We start from the raw sequence: 15,299 nt of genomic DNA on the forward strand, positions 1-15,299 counted from the left end.
CTCGCCACCTTTGTTTACTGCCTCGCTGGAATAACACAAAGGGCAGGGTTGTTGTTTTTTCTGATAAACGTGGCTCTTCTAGGATTCTCTGTTGTTTTATGCCCTGTCTTTCGCTCAGGGGGTCATGGGTAGGGGTCATGCCCCCCCCCCCTCCTCTCTCACATGACTGCTACCAGGCCTCAGCCAAGGTCACATGTTTACCCGTACAGAAAACGCTACCTGACTAAATGGATTTTTTTTTTTTCATATGGGGAAAACAACAACTAGTTAAGTTAACTGCTGGAACAGTCATCAAAGCGGCACCAGTCTGGCGGCAAAACTGGAGCCTGCTGTAAGTGCTTCAGCCAATTACTGCGTTATTATCTGGGCTATAAACGGCAAGTTAAGGAAATGACAAATGCAGACGCAGCTATGCATACAAGATGAAAACGTCTCAATTTTTATGGCTAAATCATAATTTGAGGTTTTCCTTCTTGTGGAAAACTTTGCGTTGCTGATTTATGACTTGACAGATGGTACAAGCATTAGCCCGTGGCTGGCACGTGACATATAATTCATGTTATAATGCCATTAATACCCAGTGGACATTGTACTGAACTGGTCGTACACATCCTATCACGCCATAATCCATACGGAGACAAAGATCAACGAAAATATTAACTTTTACGTTGAAACCAGTACGGTGAGAATTACTGTGTCCAATTCTGACACATCGGCTCGTCCGGCTCATTTCTACGTGTACACATGAGATTAGAGCAATCTTTGCCCTTCAGCAAGCGTAGGCTCTTTCTTTCCGACAGGCTGATGCTTCCCTCATCCACTCTATGGAACACGGACAGATGGGATGGATGTAGAGAGTCGGAACGAGATAGCGAGGGTTGGAGTTATAGAGAGTGGGGGAGGAAGGGGAGTGTTCTCTCTGCGTAATCTGCCCAGAAACTAGCCACGGGCATGAGCGAGAGTCGGTATATCGGGAAGCTCCTTGGGGTTTAGTGATGAAAAAATCACTCAGTTTACATGTCAACACTTTTGTCCATGTATTGCAAAAATATGTGAGTCATGTATGCTCTGTAGCAAGTATTAGAGCATGTGTGACATTTGTGGAAGTTTAACCCCTAACCCTGAAAGAGCCAAGCCCTTCTCATGGGGAACTAAGTGAACTCAACCAGTAACTTATTTGATAGTACGGGCAGGCAGGAGCTCACGAGGTTAAATTGCAGAAAAACCATAATCTGGCACTGAAAGCAACAATATAAGAAAGCTCCGGTCTTTAACAGACACATACACTGGCAGTTTGACTTCTACTGCTCTTAAGGAAAAGACGGCCTGTGCCTTCGTGTCATTTTACTTCTCTATCCAAGCTGACAGACAATTTGACTAACAGTCCCGAGTTAATGAATGCTCATCTCCCCTTCACATAGAGCAATGCCTTTCTCATCCAAGGAGTTAAACAATTCTTATCAGGCCTTGGGATTCCGTGGGAACTATGCCACACGAGTACCAATGATTTGGTTTGATGGCAGGAAGCAAAAAAGTAATGGAGAGGGGGTGAAAATGCTCTGCAGCATGTGGCTGGGTGGGAATGAGAGTTCTGAGCATTCGGGCAGTTGTGACCTCAATCCCAAAAAAGGGATTCAGCGTGTGGAAGAGATTGGGTGTCTTTTCGATTGGCAGTAAGCCTGATGTAAAATGCATATGGATTTAGGGCTGAACCTACACTGGAAGACTGAGGCCAATAAAATGCAAATGGGAGTTCAAAAATCACGACGGACTCGCATGCGCCAATCCCACCAATCCCGAGGCCACAAGCGGTAAATAAAGTGGAACGCTGCTGATTACTGGGCAGACCGATGCTGCTGCTGTCACGTTAAATCCGCTGGAGCCACATTCATGACACAGATCAAGGGAGGGACTTGAAATGGGCTGGAAAACTGAAAGAGGAGAGGAGACAAACACGAAGCAACAAACAAGTGACTTAGAAAGAAGAGGGAAGAAAAAATGGTGCAGGAATTTACCCTCGTCAAGCAGCGACTACAGACATAAACACGTGCGGTTTGTTGGAGTAGAGGGGGGGGTTTGCTCTGTGAGGCAGGGCCAAGAGACTCTGGGGCTGAAACCCATCACTAACACACGGATTAGTTCACACGTGCACACTGCCTTTTAATCTGCTCCACTGAAAAAGGTTGCGAGAGAGAGAACGAGAAAGAAGGGGAGAGACAAAGCGATGGAGTGAAAGGATGGGCTGGCCATACAAAAAGAGGCAGGGAGGGGAGGAAGGGAAAGAGGATGGAGTGATTTGTACAGAAAGAAAGAGAGGGAGACATGCCCCCACATGATAGAGAATGAAGAAAAGTTATCAATACGGTATCTTTGACCCAAATACAACTCAAATACACATCACATCACCCCATCCATTTGTCCAGCTTCTTTTCGGTGGGAATTCTGACTTTAAATTCAATAAAGAACATAAAAAATGACTCAGTGTGAGGACATAGTATAGCAGCTACGTGGTCCGTATCTGTAACCCCTGTGTCATCCGACCAACTCTTTCCGTCTGTCCGACTGAATCCCAGCCCACGCGATGTCTGACCCATCCATAGCTCTGTCTTTCCCCTTCACCATCCTGTGACTGGAGGGGCGAGGGCCAAAGCTTTGGACTAAAGCTCAAATATGGACTGGCTGCAAAAAGCGTAAACCAGTAAGTCTGTAAACCAGGGAGATCCAGCAACATGTAAGCTCTGGGCTGGGGCGATGCATGTTAGGGGGTTATCCAAAGCCACGACCCCACTGGCGTTGCTCTTGTGTTTTAGTAAATCCAATAGATATCCTTTAATGTGCAAAATACACAGGTTTCCTAAGAGACAAACACACTCACATTCTCACCCATGTTAAACAGGAAATTATGAATAATGAAATGCAGTGAAGGCTTTGATGATCAGAAAATGTGCGTGGTAGACATTGTTGTGGTAAGAGGTGGAGACTCCTCTCCCTGCTTCATCATCTCACTGCTCCCATTGGCGAAAAGAGAGCCTCTGATGATTGGTCAGAAGGCAGTGGTGTTTCCCCCTTTTTCCCCAGCTGTATGGCTAAAAATAGAAGTCATAGTCAGATTTAGCCTAATTGAGTGTGTCTTGCATCTTGAACAAGCATCCTATTTTCCCCCCTCTTCTACGTCTTTCTTTGTCCCCTTAAAACATGAGCATTTCCTCCTAGAACTGTATGTAACCACAGCTTCATCCATTTGGTCCAAAGTGGGCTTATCAACAAGGCCGACACAGTGTCATTAATGGTACAGGTTGAACAACGCACTGTGTGGGAGGAACTGAAAACACTTTTCAGAATATTGCAGCCTGGCCATACAGTTCCTGCTCAAGTTGAGTCATTTAGACACCTACAAACAATGTAAAATCACTGAAAACGTTCCTATTTTAGTCGTTTACGCAGTGGACAAACCTGCTGACCAAACCCATATTCCTGTCCAGCCTTATTTCAAGTGGTTATGCTGTTCTTCCAGAGAATGCTGTATATACGCACTTCTGCAGGATAAGGGCACAACAAGGACCGCGATGCGGTGAGTCAAGGGTCAGGAGAGCAAAACAGGATGTGAGTGATGGCTGAGCTTTCAAGTGCCGACATCCAGTCCCCCGTGTGGTGCCTTCTTTACACCTATCTATTGAACATCTGTGTGGGAATGGATCTTTGGCAAAACAATGGAGACCTTTGATTTCATGCTGGCCTCTGCCATCAGACAGCAAGCCGGTGGGGATGCCATGTTATTTCAATAGAGCTCCAAACATCTACAGCACTTGCATTAAAGTTCACACAAGCCACATTTAGATTGAGTATGTGTTCAAACTTCCATTGCAGCATTTGATTCTGAAATTAAAGAATTAATAAAAAAAAAAAAACATCATCTGTTTGTGGACAAGACAATGCAGTTACATTACTCCATCTAGTTAAACTATCAATATATATGCAACATTTAACAAGTGCATATTAAAAGCACACCAACAATGCAAAAGATTTGCTCGCTTAATTCAATACAATTTCATCTGATTATTGTAATAATTGTCTGAAGATGCTTTGCAGAAGAGTTTGGACGCCCAAACTTCAACTCAAAAAATGCAGTATAGAAACACAACCGGAGAAAACACGCGTCTTGCCTTGATTTGTCTTACAGTCGTCGTGGCTGAAGTTAATATCAGCACACAGTTTAAACAAGGTCCTTTCGACACCTTATGGGTCAAATAAAAATTTTAAAACGGGATATGACCTATTTACACCAGCTGAAAACCTGCCACACTTGTTCCCAGAGCAGACAGGCTTGTAGCCACAGCCACCATCCGACTGTTTGTGGTAGCCGGCTGGAATGTCTCCACCTGACACAGGCTCATGTCTCCCTGTGTTAATTACAGGAAGGAAATGCTCACTGTCCACACATTGGGAGTGGAGATCAGCCTTGCATGCTGTTCAAGGCTTCCCTTCGTCAGGTGTATTTGACCGATCCGTTGACTCATCCCATCAGCCTGTCAATTACTTCCTTCTCCTCTGACACAGTTGTGGCCAAGCGTGGCCAATAAGAACTGGGACCGGGTGGGAGAAGGGAGGTGACAGGACGCAGCACGTGTGCAAGCTCTAGCTGGGCTCGCCAGACCAAAGATCAAGTCCCTTAAGCTGCTTTTCTGAGCCAAGAAAAGCTTACAAGTCGTCACGTTGGTCAGAACAAATGGCCCCAGTTTCAGGCCCTGCAGCAGAGCCTGAGAATAGACTGCACTCAGTGTGGACAACAGAAAGACTTCGCTTTCTTCAAGGAGGATCGGCGCAGCCAGAAAATATAACCCTGACTTATTCACGTTTGACTGCTCATCCAACCCCAAGGCTGGACCAAGAGTAGTGAGTTTATAGCCCACTGGTAAGGCCTTTCAATCCTGACAAAACTGTGTACCATTTGAAAAATGTGACACCATTCTAGAGATACAGCAACACACACAGATTTCAACATACACACAACAAACAAAAAACAAACAAAAGAACAGTAACAGAGCCCATGGCAATATAGGGACTCCAAAAACTACACAGATTTTTTTTTTTTTTTAGCTCAGAATGAGATTCATATGCAAAAGAAGGTCTCTCAAATGGACAAACAATAAAATCTTTGACAGATGAGAACCACCAACTCAAAGTTGATTGCAAGTGAGCCAATACCACTGATCCCAAGCTCATTCGACCCTCACCAATGCTTCTTACATGCTAGTCAAGGACTGAGAGTGAGCCTTTTTAATATTCCACAAGCACACAATGAAATGTGCTTAACTCACACCGCTTGTCCACCTCCTCTTGTAAAGAATCAAGAGGAAAAACTAATATTGCTTCCCTTGTCTGTGCACTGAGGGAATATAATTGGTGGTGTGTGTATTATAAACAATACTAAAATGAATAATTCACAGTGGAGGACGAATTGATATGCAATGATTCTACTAGATTTATTGTAGCGAGTAAAAGCCTGTTTTATTGATCACCCATAAACTGAGTCATCATCCAAAATGTATGAAAAACAACAGGCTGAGCATCCAGATTAAAATACGAGCCACAGCGTCATGTTATCTGGTTATATATATGATATGATATACTCCTCACAACACACAGCGATCATCTAAGCTGAACAACAGAATTTATGATCAAATGCTTAAAAGAAAATGACTAATAGCAGAGGGCTGCGAGATCAAAGTGCTGAAACTACAACACGTGGCCGTGCAAACCTTTTACTGTTAAACCCTTCGACGGCAGCGCAATTTACTACTGGCATGAGGAAGTGAAATCAGGTTATTAGGAGGTACATGATCAAAGCAGCACAGCCATCACGTTATCTGGTCCCACTGCAGAGTGTGAGTATCTGGAATGTGTTTTTTTTTTTTCTTCCTCTTTCGGTGCCTTTTATCTGCATCCTTAGGTCTCTGCTGTCATGCCGAGTCTACGTGTCACAGAGGTTATCAAAACCTGCGGTAGCCATGCAAGGCGAAACGTCTCGCCGGGTGTAGATACACGGGGGTGATAAGTGCTGGAAAAAGTCACAGCGGACCATAAAGGAGCAGCCGCCAATTTACAAAACGTGGAAGTTTGCCGAGATGGAACGAAAACTGCTGCTGCTGCTGCCGTTACAGAATCATGGTATAAACCTGACACACTTGGGTGAACAACTACGCCTGATACATATAACTTACAGTGGAGCATGTGCTTAAGGGGAATTGGATTAGCCGCTGGCAAAAAAGTAGGGATTATAAATGATTCTGACTTCAAGTGTGCTTCTAAAAAAGATGGATTACCCTTTCAATTTTTAACACTCTTTCTTTGATAATGGAAATCTGAAGGAGTTGCCAACTACTTCACAACAACACCATGCCACACCATTGAGCTGAAAACAAAGTGTGTGGAAAGACAGGGTGTCCGTATCTGGATTTGGTACAGTGGTGTTGTACAGGACGGCCTGTTCCCAGACTGCTCTGCCCTACTGCAGCTGTCTCTGAGTGAGTCTGCAAAGTAGAGCCAGCACAAAGGGGAGGATGCAAATTTCAACGGACGTCAAATAGACAAATGAGTGGGTACATCACCTGCCAGTCTCTTCTTACATTGAGCTGATACATTCTAAACATGCATGGAGTAGTATTTTACATAATTTAAATGACCTTCATTACTCTCCATCTCTCCTCAACTATATTTGGTGGTGTTAGTTTACAATTTAGAGCTTTACACTACTCTGCTCTGATGGGCAGAGGTGGCAACAGGCCACAAATGGCCACTGAAACTAGAAAAACTGAAGAATGTGGAAGGAGGGACAAAACCATCCTTCGCACTTTGTAGTAGGAACAAACAACTGAGCTGGCACCTTTTTCTGAAATATATTTCTGTGGGTGGAACACTGAAAAAAACGCAACCCCGCATGTGTGCCGCAATCTGCCAAGGCCAGTCAGCCGACCGGGAACCTTGTGTGTCTTTGCATATGAGCACAAAGATGACACATCAACTCTTGTCTATATTTAACTCACTGGACGACTCTCCTTCCAATGTTCCCATCCTTTCAGAAGAAGCTGCCAGGAGGAATGGCGAGAAAAACAGGCTGAGGTGACGTGTAATTACACTGAATGGATCTGGCCTCCCACATCTTTTCATTGTACCCACACGCTCAGAGATAATGAAATGGAAAGCATGCATACATATATATATATGTGTGTGTGTGTGTGTGTATGTGTGTGTGTGTGCGTGTGTGTATACACATATACATACATATACCATAAATCCTGCAAGTCTAGCCACTCTTATTTATGGTGTCAAAGGAAACCCTTTACAGCTTGGCTCTTGAAGCCTACAAACTCGCAGAGCATAAACACCAGCAAGCATCCTATGTGGGTGGTGAACTCAATCTGATAAGGGCTTCTAAGAAACCAACTCCTGCTCTCTTTGGAGGACAGTGTGGTAAACCACCATAAGCCAGCGTCTTGCTGAATACCCCACATCTTACACTGGAGATACCATCTTGAACGCAGAGATATTACTCAGTGTTCAACCATGTTCAGACTAGAAAAACCACTGTGAGGACATTTTGTTCAGATATGAGACAGAGTTTGCTGCCAGTAATGAAAAAAAAAAAAAAAAAAAAAAAGGTTGCATCAATGTAAGCACAGATTTTATTTCTTTAACCCCAACTTTGCTAAACCTTAAAAAATAGAATGGTTCTGATATAGATTTTTTTTTAAAGGTGGGCCTTGTGTTAGTACATTCACAGCAGTTCATTTACTGTCGGTAAGATTTTGTCATACTCTAAGGCCAATGCAGACACCTGCAGACTATGTAACCTACAATTGAGAAGTTCCACACATGCTCTCCTGAAAACATGATTACGACCACCTGACAGGAGATAGAAAAGGCACTATTCTTTGACAAAATAAGACATGGAGGAAAGGCAAAAAGAAAGGACTGTCCTTAACACAACTAGCTTCCTGACATGTTTCACATTTTAAGGACCTGTTGAAGAGGAAGTGCTCACTCAGGCAAAATGAAAGTAGGGCATAACAGGCTTATTAACATGTCAGAGTAGAGTGTGTATGTGCCTGCAGGGTGTGCTCCGCGATTTAGATTAGAAATGTTTGTAAAATGTATTGCCAACTCACCTATTCTTTTCCAACTCATTGTGTGTCGACCTGCAAGGACAGAAAGCAGAAGCTGTCAAACAAAGAGCAAATGTAGACTAAACACATAACACAACATACTGAACACAGAAAATACAAACCTAGAGATTCTTCACTGGGAAGGGCAATGCAATCTATAGTGGCAAATTCAGTGTACAAAGATAATAAGTATGTGAAACAGACAAACATAGTTTGTGAGGTCCAGGGCACAGTGACTTTGATTTATTGATTTATTAATCAATCCCAAACACAACCCATTCTAAGTTGAACACACTGTAGCCTTTGCACCGATGAATGTCCACCCCAGTGCATTTAGGTGAGCAGCCTCTTCCTCAATAATGCACAGCATAGCTCTAGGAGAAAGTGTGTGATGCTCCATGAATGTGCATATATGTGCACGCATGTGATGCTGGGCTAGTATACGCACACACAAACATACACACAAGCGACCAGGGTTCAGTGGTCTGTTAATAATGTAAAGTGAACAGGCTGGTTCCTGAGAGTGTCTTTGTATGACAATATAGTGAAGGGAGACGTCCCCTCTTCCTGATTCTTAAATGGCCAGGTTCCCTTTCACACAATATGGACTAGCTCACCTCGGGAGGCAATCTTGACAAGTATTTCTCTATACTCTAGTTTATTAATGCTGTTTTAATGCTAAGATCGTTTGATAAAACTGCTTTCTCGTTAATATGCACACAGGAAATGCACAAAAAAAAAAAGCGATAAGAATAAAACAAACTGCCTGAGGCTGTCTGTAAAAATTGGCCTTGCCTCTGAGGAAATTATTTTTTCAAGTTCAATTATCTACACCAATAAAAATGCCATATATCTACACTAGAATGCATTACTGTCCATGTAGTTGGAAATGCAAGGCTAGATATTAAGTCAGTTGGGCAGCACATTTAACATAACATGGTCCTCGGCCAGATTTGGCAGCTGCCATCACAGGAAAACATGGGGCACACATGTAAGCTGGCGCAGGCCATTTCCTGAAAACCTGTGAGGACCCGAGTGCTAACCCGTGTGCTCTTGACAGGTTTCAACTTACATATTCTACAGCTTTGCAGTAGTCATGCATGGCTGTGCTTTACAGCAGGTCAACCGGTCACAAATACTAAATTTATATAACTGAAAACACCAGTTCTGTTTTGCCACTATCATCATAAATCTTATAAGAACAATAAAATTCCTATCCTAAATTGTATCCTTTCCTGGGAAAATGAATAGTCTTCCATTAAAGGCAAAGTATTTTTGTACAAAATTACTTCCTTGGTAGATCTACTGCTTTCTGTAACTGACTGTGAGTCAGAGCGATAGTTTTGCCAACAGAAGATGAATACTTTGAAGCGCATCATTTGCGTCATTAGCTGTCACAATGAACGCACACTGTGTTGCTTGGTAACTCACATCACCAGCTTGTCGCTATTTCCAAATTCTAAATGTTTTACCAAAATGTGATCCTCCTTAGTGTTTGGTAAGGTAGATTCTGTTTGCCTGATCATTTGTTCAGGATGGAAAAATCTTATTTTTGTTAAAAATAATTTCAAGTGGAAAGAAAATTCCCAGCAGTAAATAAATTTAGAACTGGATGCCCATGTAGGACAATTTATGATGCCACTCCATCCACTAGTCTGAAAACGAGGCACAATATCAGCCTTGGAACAAGCCGCCATAGTCAAGCAAATGTAGCACATCCATAGGGTTTCCATAGGCTGTTCATCACAAACTCCTTTCCTGCCACCTGAATCAGATATCTGCATTTCTGGAGCATGACAGTACAGATTATAAACTGTCTCAAACTTGTTTCTTGCTTCCTTCTGGAGGCGTGCATGTATACAAGCTAACACACACAGAGTGGGTCAATGAGATAAAGCAAGCCTGCTATAAACAGCAGGCAAGAGACGACAGGGCCTGATAAGCCCATCACATTAAGCCTCAACATGCTACAGAGAAAGCAGCTATAGCTGGACCGAGATAGAAACAGAGTGTTCAAATTAAATGTAATAAAATCTGTGAGTGAGGTGTACGTCTGGCATGATGCTCCCATTCAGATACCATGTTTGGTCAATCATTAAATCAATCTCTATTTGTCATAAAAGTAGATGCTCTCTGGGTGATGCATGATGAATTTATTTCTGTGGACATTGCAATCTGACATTGTGAGGTGCCAAAAATTGCTCACAACTCTCACTAATTACCAAGATTTCTCACCAAAGTTGGTAGACCATATATAGCACTGGAGTGATCAATAATGATGCAGAGAGTTGCCCCATCAGTAACCTTGGCAATATCCACGTAATTGTGTTTTCTTGGTTTGCAAGGTGTGTAATTCCAGTGGGAATGAAACAAGCCACATCAAAAACACGCACGTAGCATGTGTTAACTCATCACTGGGCGAGAAAGACCAGCACTAAACATGATTCCTGCACAGTCTAGTCTGTACTGCTTTTCTGGATCATTTAGTATTTGAAGAACCTTTTTTCCCCCTTTATATCTTGTCACCACTTTCTCTCCTGCATATGAAAATCTCTCTATTGCAGACTCTTAAAGTTGCCCCCTCAAATGTCAGATATGCTCTGTGGATAGAATTTGGCACGTGTCAAACTCTAAAACACCATTAAGTAAATGTTTCCCTGTAAGGACCAAATGTCACGAAATAGAGCCCTAGAGTTGCCAGTATATCTGTTTATCACTGTTGCCATGCAAAACTAGGAAGCATTCTGTGCTCATGACGAGCAAAGTGCAGTTCCTGTTTGTGGCATTCTCTTACATTAATATTAAAAGGAGAGAGAAAGGGAGAAGAGTGGGGCCTGAATTTGGTGTATGTCTGTCAATGTACAGATTAATGTAAGTAGCCTAGCACCAAGAGAAAACATAATCATCACAGAGGATTTTAAATTCAACATTCTCCCTGCTTTACTAAATATAAGTTCCTGTTATCCATGAAAGCAGTGACAAGTAGACGTCACTTTGGGGGACCTTTAGGCACCTTATGTTTTCCAACACTCAATCAAATTTTTTTTGACATAATGCAACCAGATGCAGAAATGCAGAATATACTTATACATAAAGGTAAGAGAGTAAATTAGTGTTAACACTTAACATCATTAGTCCTGAAAGAGGTTCCACATATCCACCTTTGAATGTCTGCAAACAACACTAGCCATAAATAGAAGCGTTTCCTCTTTAGAGGCACAGACAAAGCACCACTAACCCCCACAACGTAAAAAAAAAACTGTTAACACGGTGAATTAGAGCACCAAAACCTAAAGAAATTACTACATTTAAATCATAGCCATCTCTTCCATTTAATTTTTAATCGCGGGTAACAGCATACGCGAAACATTGCAAATATTTTTTTTTTTCGCTCCAGGGCTGTGACTTTCACCACGATCCCTAACCTCGGCCACTGCAGTCCGTTTGACAATCAGCTGATGAAAAGCTAGCAGAGCCGTTGGTGCTAACCCCTCCCCCAAGCCAGCAACACGGCGATGTCATATGTGCACCTATGAATTACAAAACTCTGTAAAGTCCTGCTTTAGAACATCTCTTCTGCATCAGTGCAAACTTCTCTTGATACGGGAAGTCTCAAAAGTGTACATGCTGCGAAATAGCCTCACACTTTACTGACGGCTCGCGTTTCATTAAAGCGTTGACAACGACTCGGACGGCAACACACTCGTCTCATCCCACAGATTCATGTGTAGATCTAGTGTTTTAGTTACTGGCATCTGTGTCATTATCATAATGGCTTCAGGGGGAAACTCACCTATTGTGGTTACTGCTGAACTTCTTATTTCGGAATTTTCTCTGCCTCTGGTAGTTTGTGTTCTGATTTGACGGGAACGTCGAGGCATATCCGTGTTCACACTCTGTTGGAAAGAAATTAGTGGTTAGCTTTTAGCCATTGGACCAGTTTGCACTTTTACCTAGGTAAACCCTGTAGGTCAGGTAACGAAATTCTCTTCAGATGGCGGATAACATTTTCTGACAATACTTCCCCTTTTTCGAGCTTTGAAACATCCCATTTTAAGCAAATGTAGAGAAATAATGTTAGCACTGTTAACTCGTATCTTTTTTTTCATATCTATTTACCCCTTTCTCTCCTCTCTAGGTATTCCGCTGCTTCTAGTAACCGTTGGATATTTATCAGCTGAACAGCCGTCATTCTTTCCTGAGGAGCTGCCGTTACCGTTAGCAAAACTCTCTTCACAGTTTAACGTCAGCTTTGCAAATTGCAAAGACCCAGTCGCTTTTAAATGCGGGGAAGACAGTACATCGGATATTACTACACTGGACGACTAAAAAAAACACTGTTTTTTTTATTTTCAGTGCCTCTGCTGGCTCATCAGAAGCCTTTGTCGAAAGGAAAGGAAAAAAAAATCTGTTTGCAAGCTAGCAAGCTACGGCCAATTCTTGCAAGCCTTCGTTGTTAGAAAATGTCCAAACCAGCGTATCAAAGTATTAAAATATTCTAGGAAACGCGCTATCAAATTTCTACAAAAACAGATATAAACAATATAAAATTTCTCCAGAGGGAGCCCGGAGCCAGCAAAGTGCCTGCTGCTGCTCGTTTCTTCTCCGCTCCTGTTTGTTTACCTAGCGGCTCAGCTGAGAGGCGGGCACCCAGCCGGAGAGAGGCCGGGCTAAACGTGATGCATCCTGGGAAACCGAGTACTTGTTAAAACATCATGTCCCTCCTGGATTTAGTAGTTCAACAGTGTACTTTGCCTTTAATATGGTTTATGAAGTTGAGCTTCGTCCACCGTGGCTGTGTGATACAACTGCAAGGGTAGCAGGTCATCCTTATCAATAAATACACGTTTGTGAGACTTCCACACTTACTACTATAGTCCAAATATAAATGTATATGAAAAGTAATGATTATTGTCCTTTCAAAATATATTGTATCGTTGCTTTAGGTCACAATTACACAGATGAGTTGGACTATATAATAGGTTTAATTGAAATATTCAACATTAATTTCAAAATACATGCAAGAAAGAGTCTAATTATTTTGCCAGTCAAATCATACTTCAAAAACACCTACAATTCCCATGATTCACGGGGGGCGTGGGCGGCTACTTGCCGGCTGAAGCCAGGCCCAGCAACACGTGGCGTCACTAACGAGCTACGATCTAATTGGCGGACGGCTTTGACAGGCGTCGAGGGTTGAGCTCGAACCTGACCAATCGCACAGGAGGTTTGCGCCATGTGGAGAGCAGTGACCCACGCCCACAAATAGCAGGAAGCAAACAATCGAGAGGAGAGCTTTGCCTCGGGAGCTTTAGAGAATTCCCACGTTATGCAGCCCACATATACATAACGTAACATATTACTGAAAGGAATTAAGCGACTCGACATAGAGCCATGTGATCGAAAAAACCCTGCACGAACAGTCACTCTAGAAATAGTTAGAGATGGAAAACTGCTTCCTTTGTAATATCGCTAAAACATACCTCGTTAGACCTGAACGAGAATATCATTAATTGTTATTTGTAGAGAGGGTAATTTTAACACTGCACTTCTTAACTGAGCTAACAGTAAAATGATTAGTGCAGTTTGAGAAATAATACATGTGCAATCAGCTTTATGGTGCCTATGACATAACCACGATAGATAATTAATTTTAGGCTGATAAAAGTATCAAATGAAATATGCAGTCGGTTATGACATTTATATGATTTTACTAAACCCACATTCTACATGCATTTTTGTCAACGGCATTTTTTATCTATAAAGTTTTCCTTTTTTTCCGATCGAGTCTGCGGAGTAACAATGACATCATCCTAAACTGAGTTGGAGGGCGCTGCAATGTGGTCAGATTTATTATATCGGAATGGTAGCCAAGATTCACACCCACGCACTAATCATTATGTCATATTGCTTTATCTATGCTGCAGGGAAAAGCTGCAGATGATTCTTGGAATTGTGCAGGCGCAAACAGGCACAACACGCAGATAATGCAGATAATAAATAGTCCAGGAAATAATGAAAGCTTATATTTCCCACGTCTCCCTATATTTGCAATATTAGTCCGATGCCTTGTCATATGCTGTGTTTTTTGCAGGCAGTGGTGCTTAGTTGAATGAACTCAGCCCTTTGTTGTCTGAGTCTGTTGTTGACAATGAAGTCCTGTTGTTGTTTTGCCTGAAATTCAGATGCAAATTAAAAGAAAAGGATCAGCACAAATGAAAACTCACTTCCGTCCTTCCTCTCGGCGCTCTCAAGAAACCTAGCAGCCTCCAGCAAAACTTGCACATTTTTCAGAAAAGTGTTGATCTGCTCCATGTGGGAGTCTTTGGAGTTGAAGACGTCATTGAATGGGCAACTAGACATCTCGAAATCTTGCTGATCCAAGAGAGACGCCTCGGAATCAAAAAACAACTCCTCAGTCTTCAAACTTCCTCTTTGTCTCTCAGTTTTGGCCATTTTTCCTCTTTCTTTTTTTTTGTCCCTCTGTCTTAGTTTGAGTGGTTTCTGGCGATGTGCTGGACGCAGCAAAACAGTGAGGCAGCTACCAGTGGACGCTGCTCTTGTCAGATGGTTCCTCGTTCCTTTTTTCTCTTTTTTTATGAATGCAGGGTGTTTAATGTGGAGCAGTGGCCAATGTCAGTGGATTGTGCTGCATGGGAAAACCAGAGGCCGGCCCCCTCCGTCTGAGGAGTCCGCATGGTCCATGTGCCCGTCTCGTTCAGTAGAATGTAACAGAAGACTCAAATATCAACGTTACAGTTTGCACAGTTCATTAAGTACACTAGAGAAAACAAATGTATTATGAAACATCATTCATGCACTAAATCGTTTCTTCATTAAGGTCATGGTATTCGGCATTTGTTAAAGGTAACTGAGAGAGCTGTTTAATCCACTGCATTTTCAATTTGGATGCTGTGGTTTGTTGTGTTGTACCGACACATTCTTCTATTATTTTGACAATCCCATTTTAGTCAATTGGATAGTCTTACTTACAGAAACACTTTTAACTCAATTGGTTTAACTCAATCCAGTTTAACAACACCATAAAATACGCCCTCAAACTTAAAATGAAATGTGTTTGTTTTAACTAGCGTATCAAATGAACTGGCAAGTGAATGTAATTTCTCTTATGTATGT

The 15,299-nt window shown here is 42.3% G+C and overlaps 1 protein-coding gene across 2 annotated transcripts in view; it reads right to left on the reverse strand.

Moving 5' to 3' along the window:
* mxi1 (max interactor 1, dimerization protein) overlaps window positions 1–14,779 on the reverse strand; it is a 28,838-nt gene extending 14,059 nt beyond the window's left edge. Inside the window, exons 1-3 of one of the 2 annotated variants that reach the window (XM_047578263.1) lie at window positions 14,390–14,779; window positions 11,956–12,058; window positions 8,166–8,195 (exon numbers count right to left, since the gene is read on the reverse strand). In XM_047578263.1, the coding sequence (XP_047434219.1) occupies window positions 8,166–8,195; window positions 11,956–12,058; window positions 14,390–14,618 (362 nt within the window). In that variant the 5' untranslated portion in view covers window positions 14,619–14,779. Of the gene's footprint in view, window positions 1–8,165; window positions 8,196–11,955; window positions 12,059–12,281; window positions 12,766–14,389 lie in introns of those variants that run through there. The other variant, XM_047578264.1, reaches the window with a different exon arrangement.
* Window positions 14,780–15,299: the final 520 nt, after the last annotated feature.

The sequence above is a fragment of the Mugil cephalus genome, chromosome 2 (assembly GCF_022458985.1).
Source record: "Mugil cephalus isolate CIBA_MC_2020 chromosome 2, CIBA_Mcephalus_1.1, whole genome shotgun sequence".
In the NCBI taxonomy this organism is placed as follows: domain Eukaryota; kingdom Metazoa; phylum Chordata; class Actinopteri; order Mugiliformes; family Mugilidae; genus Mugil; species Mugil cephalus.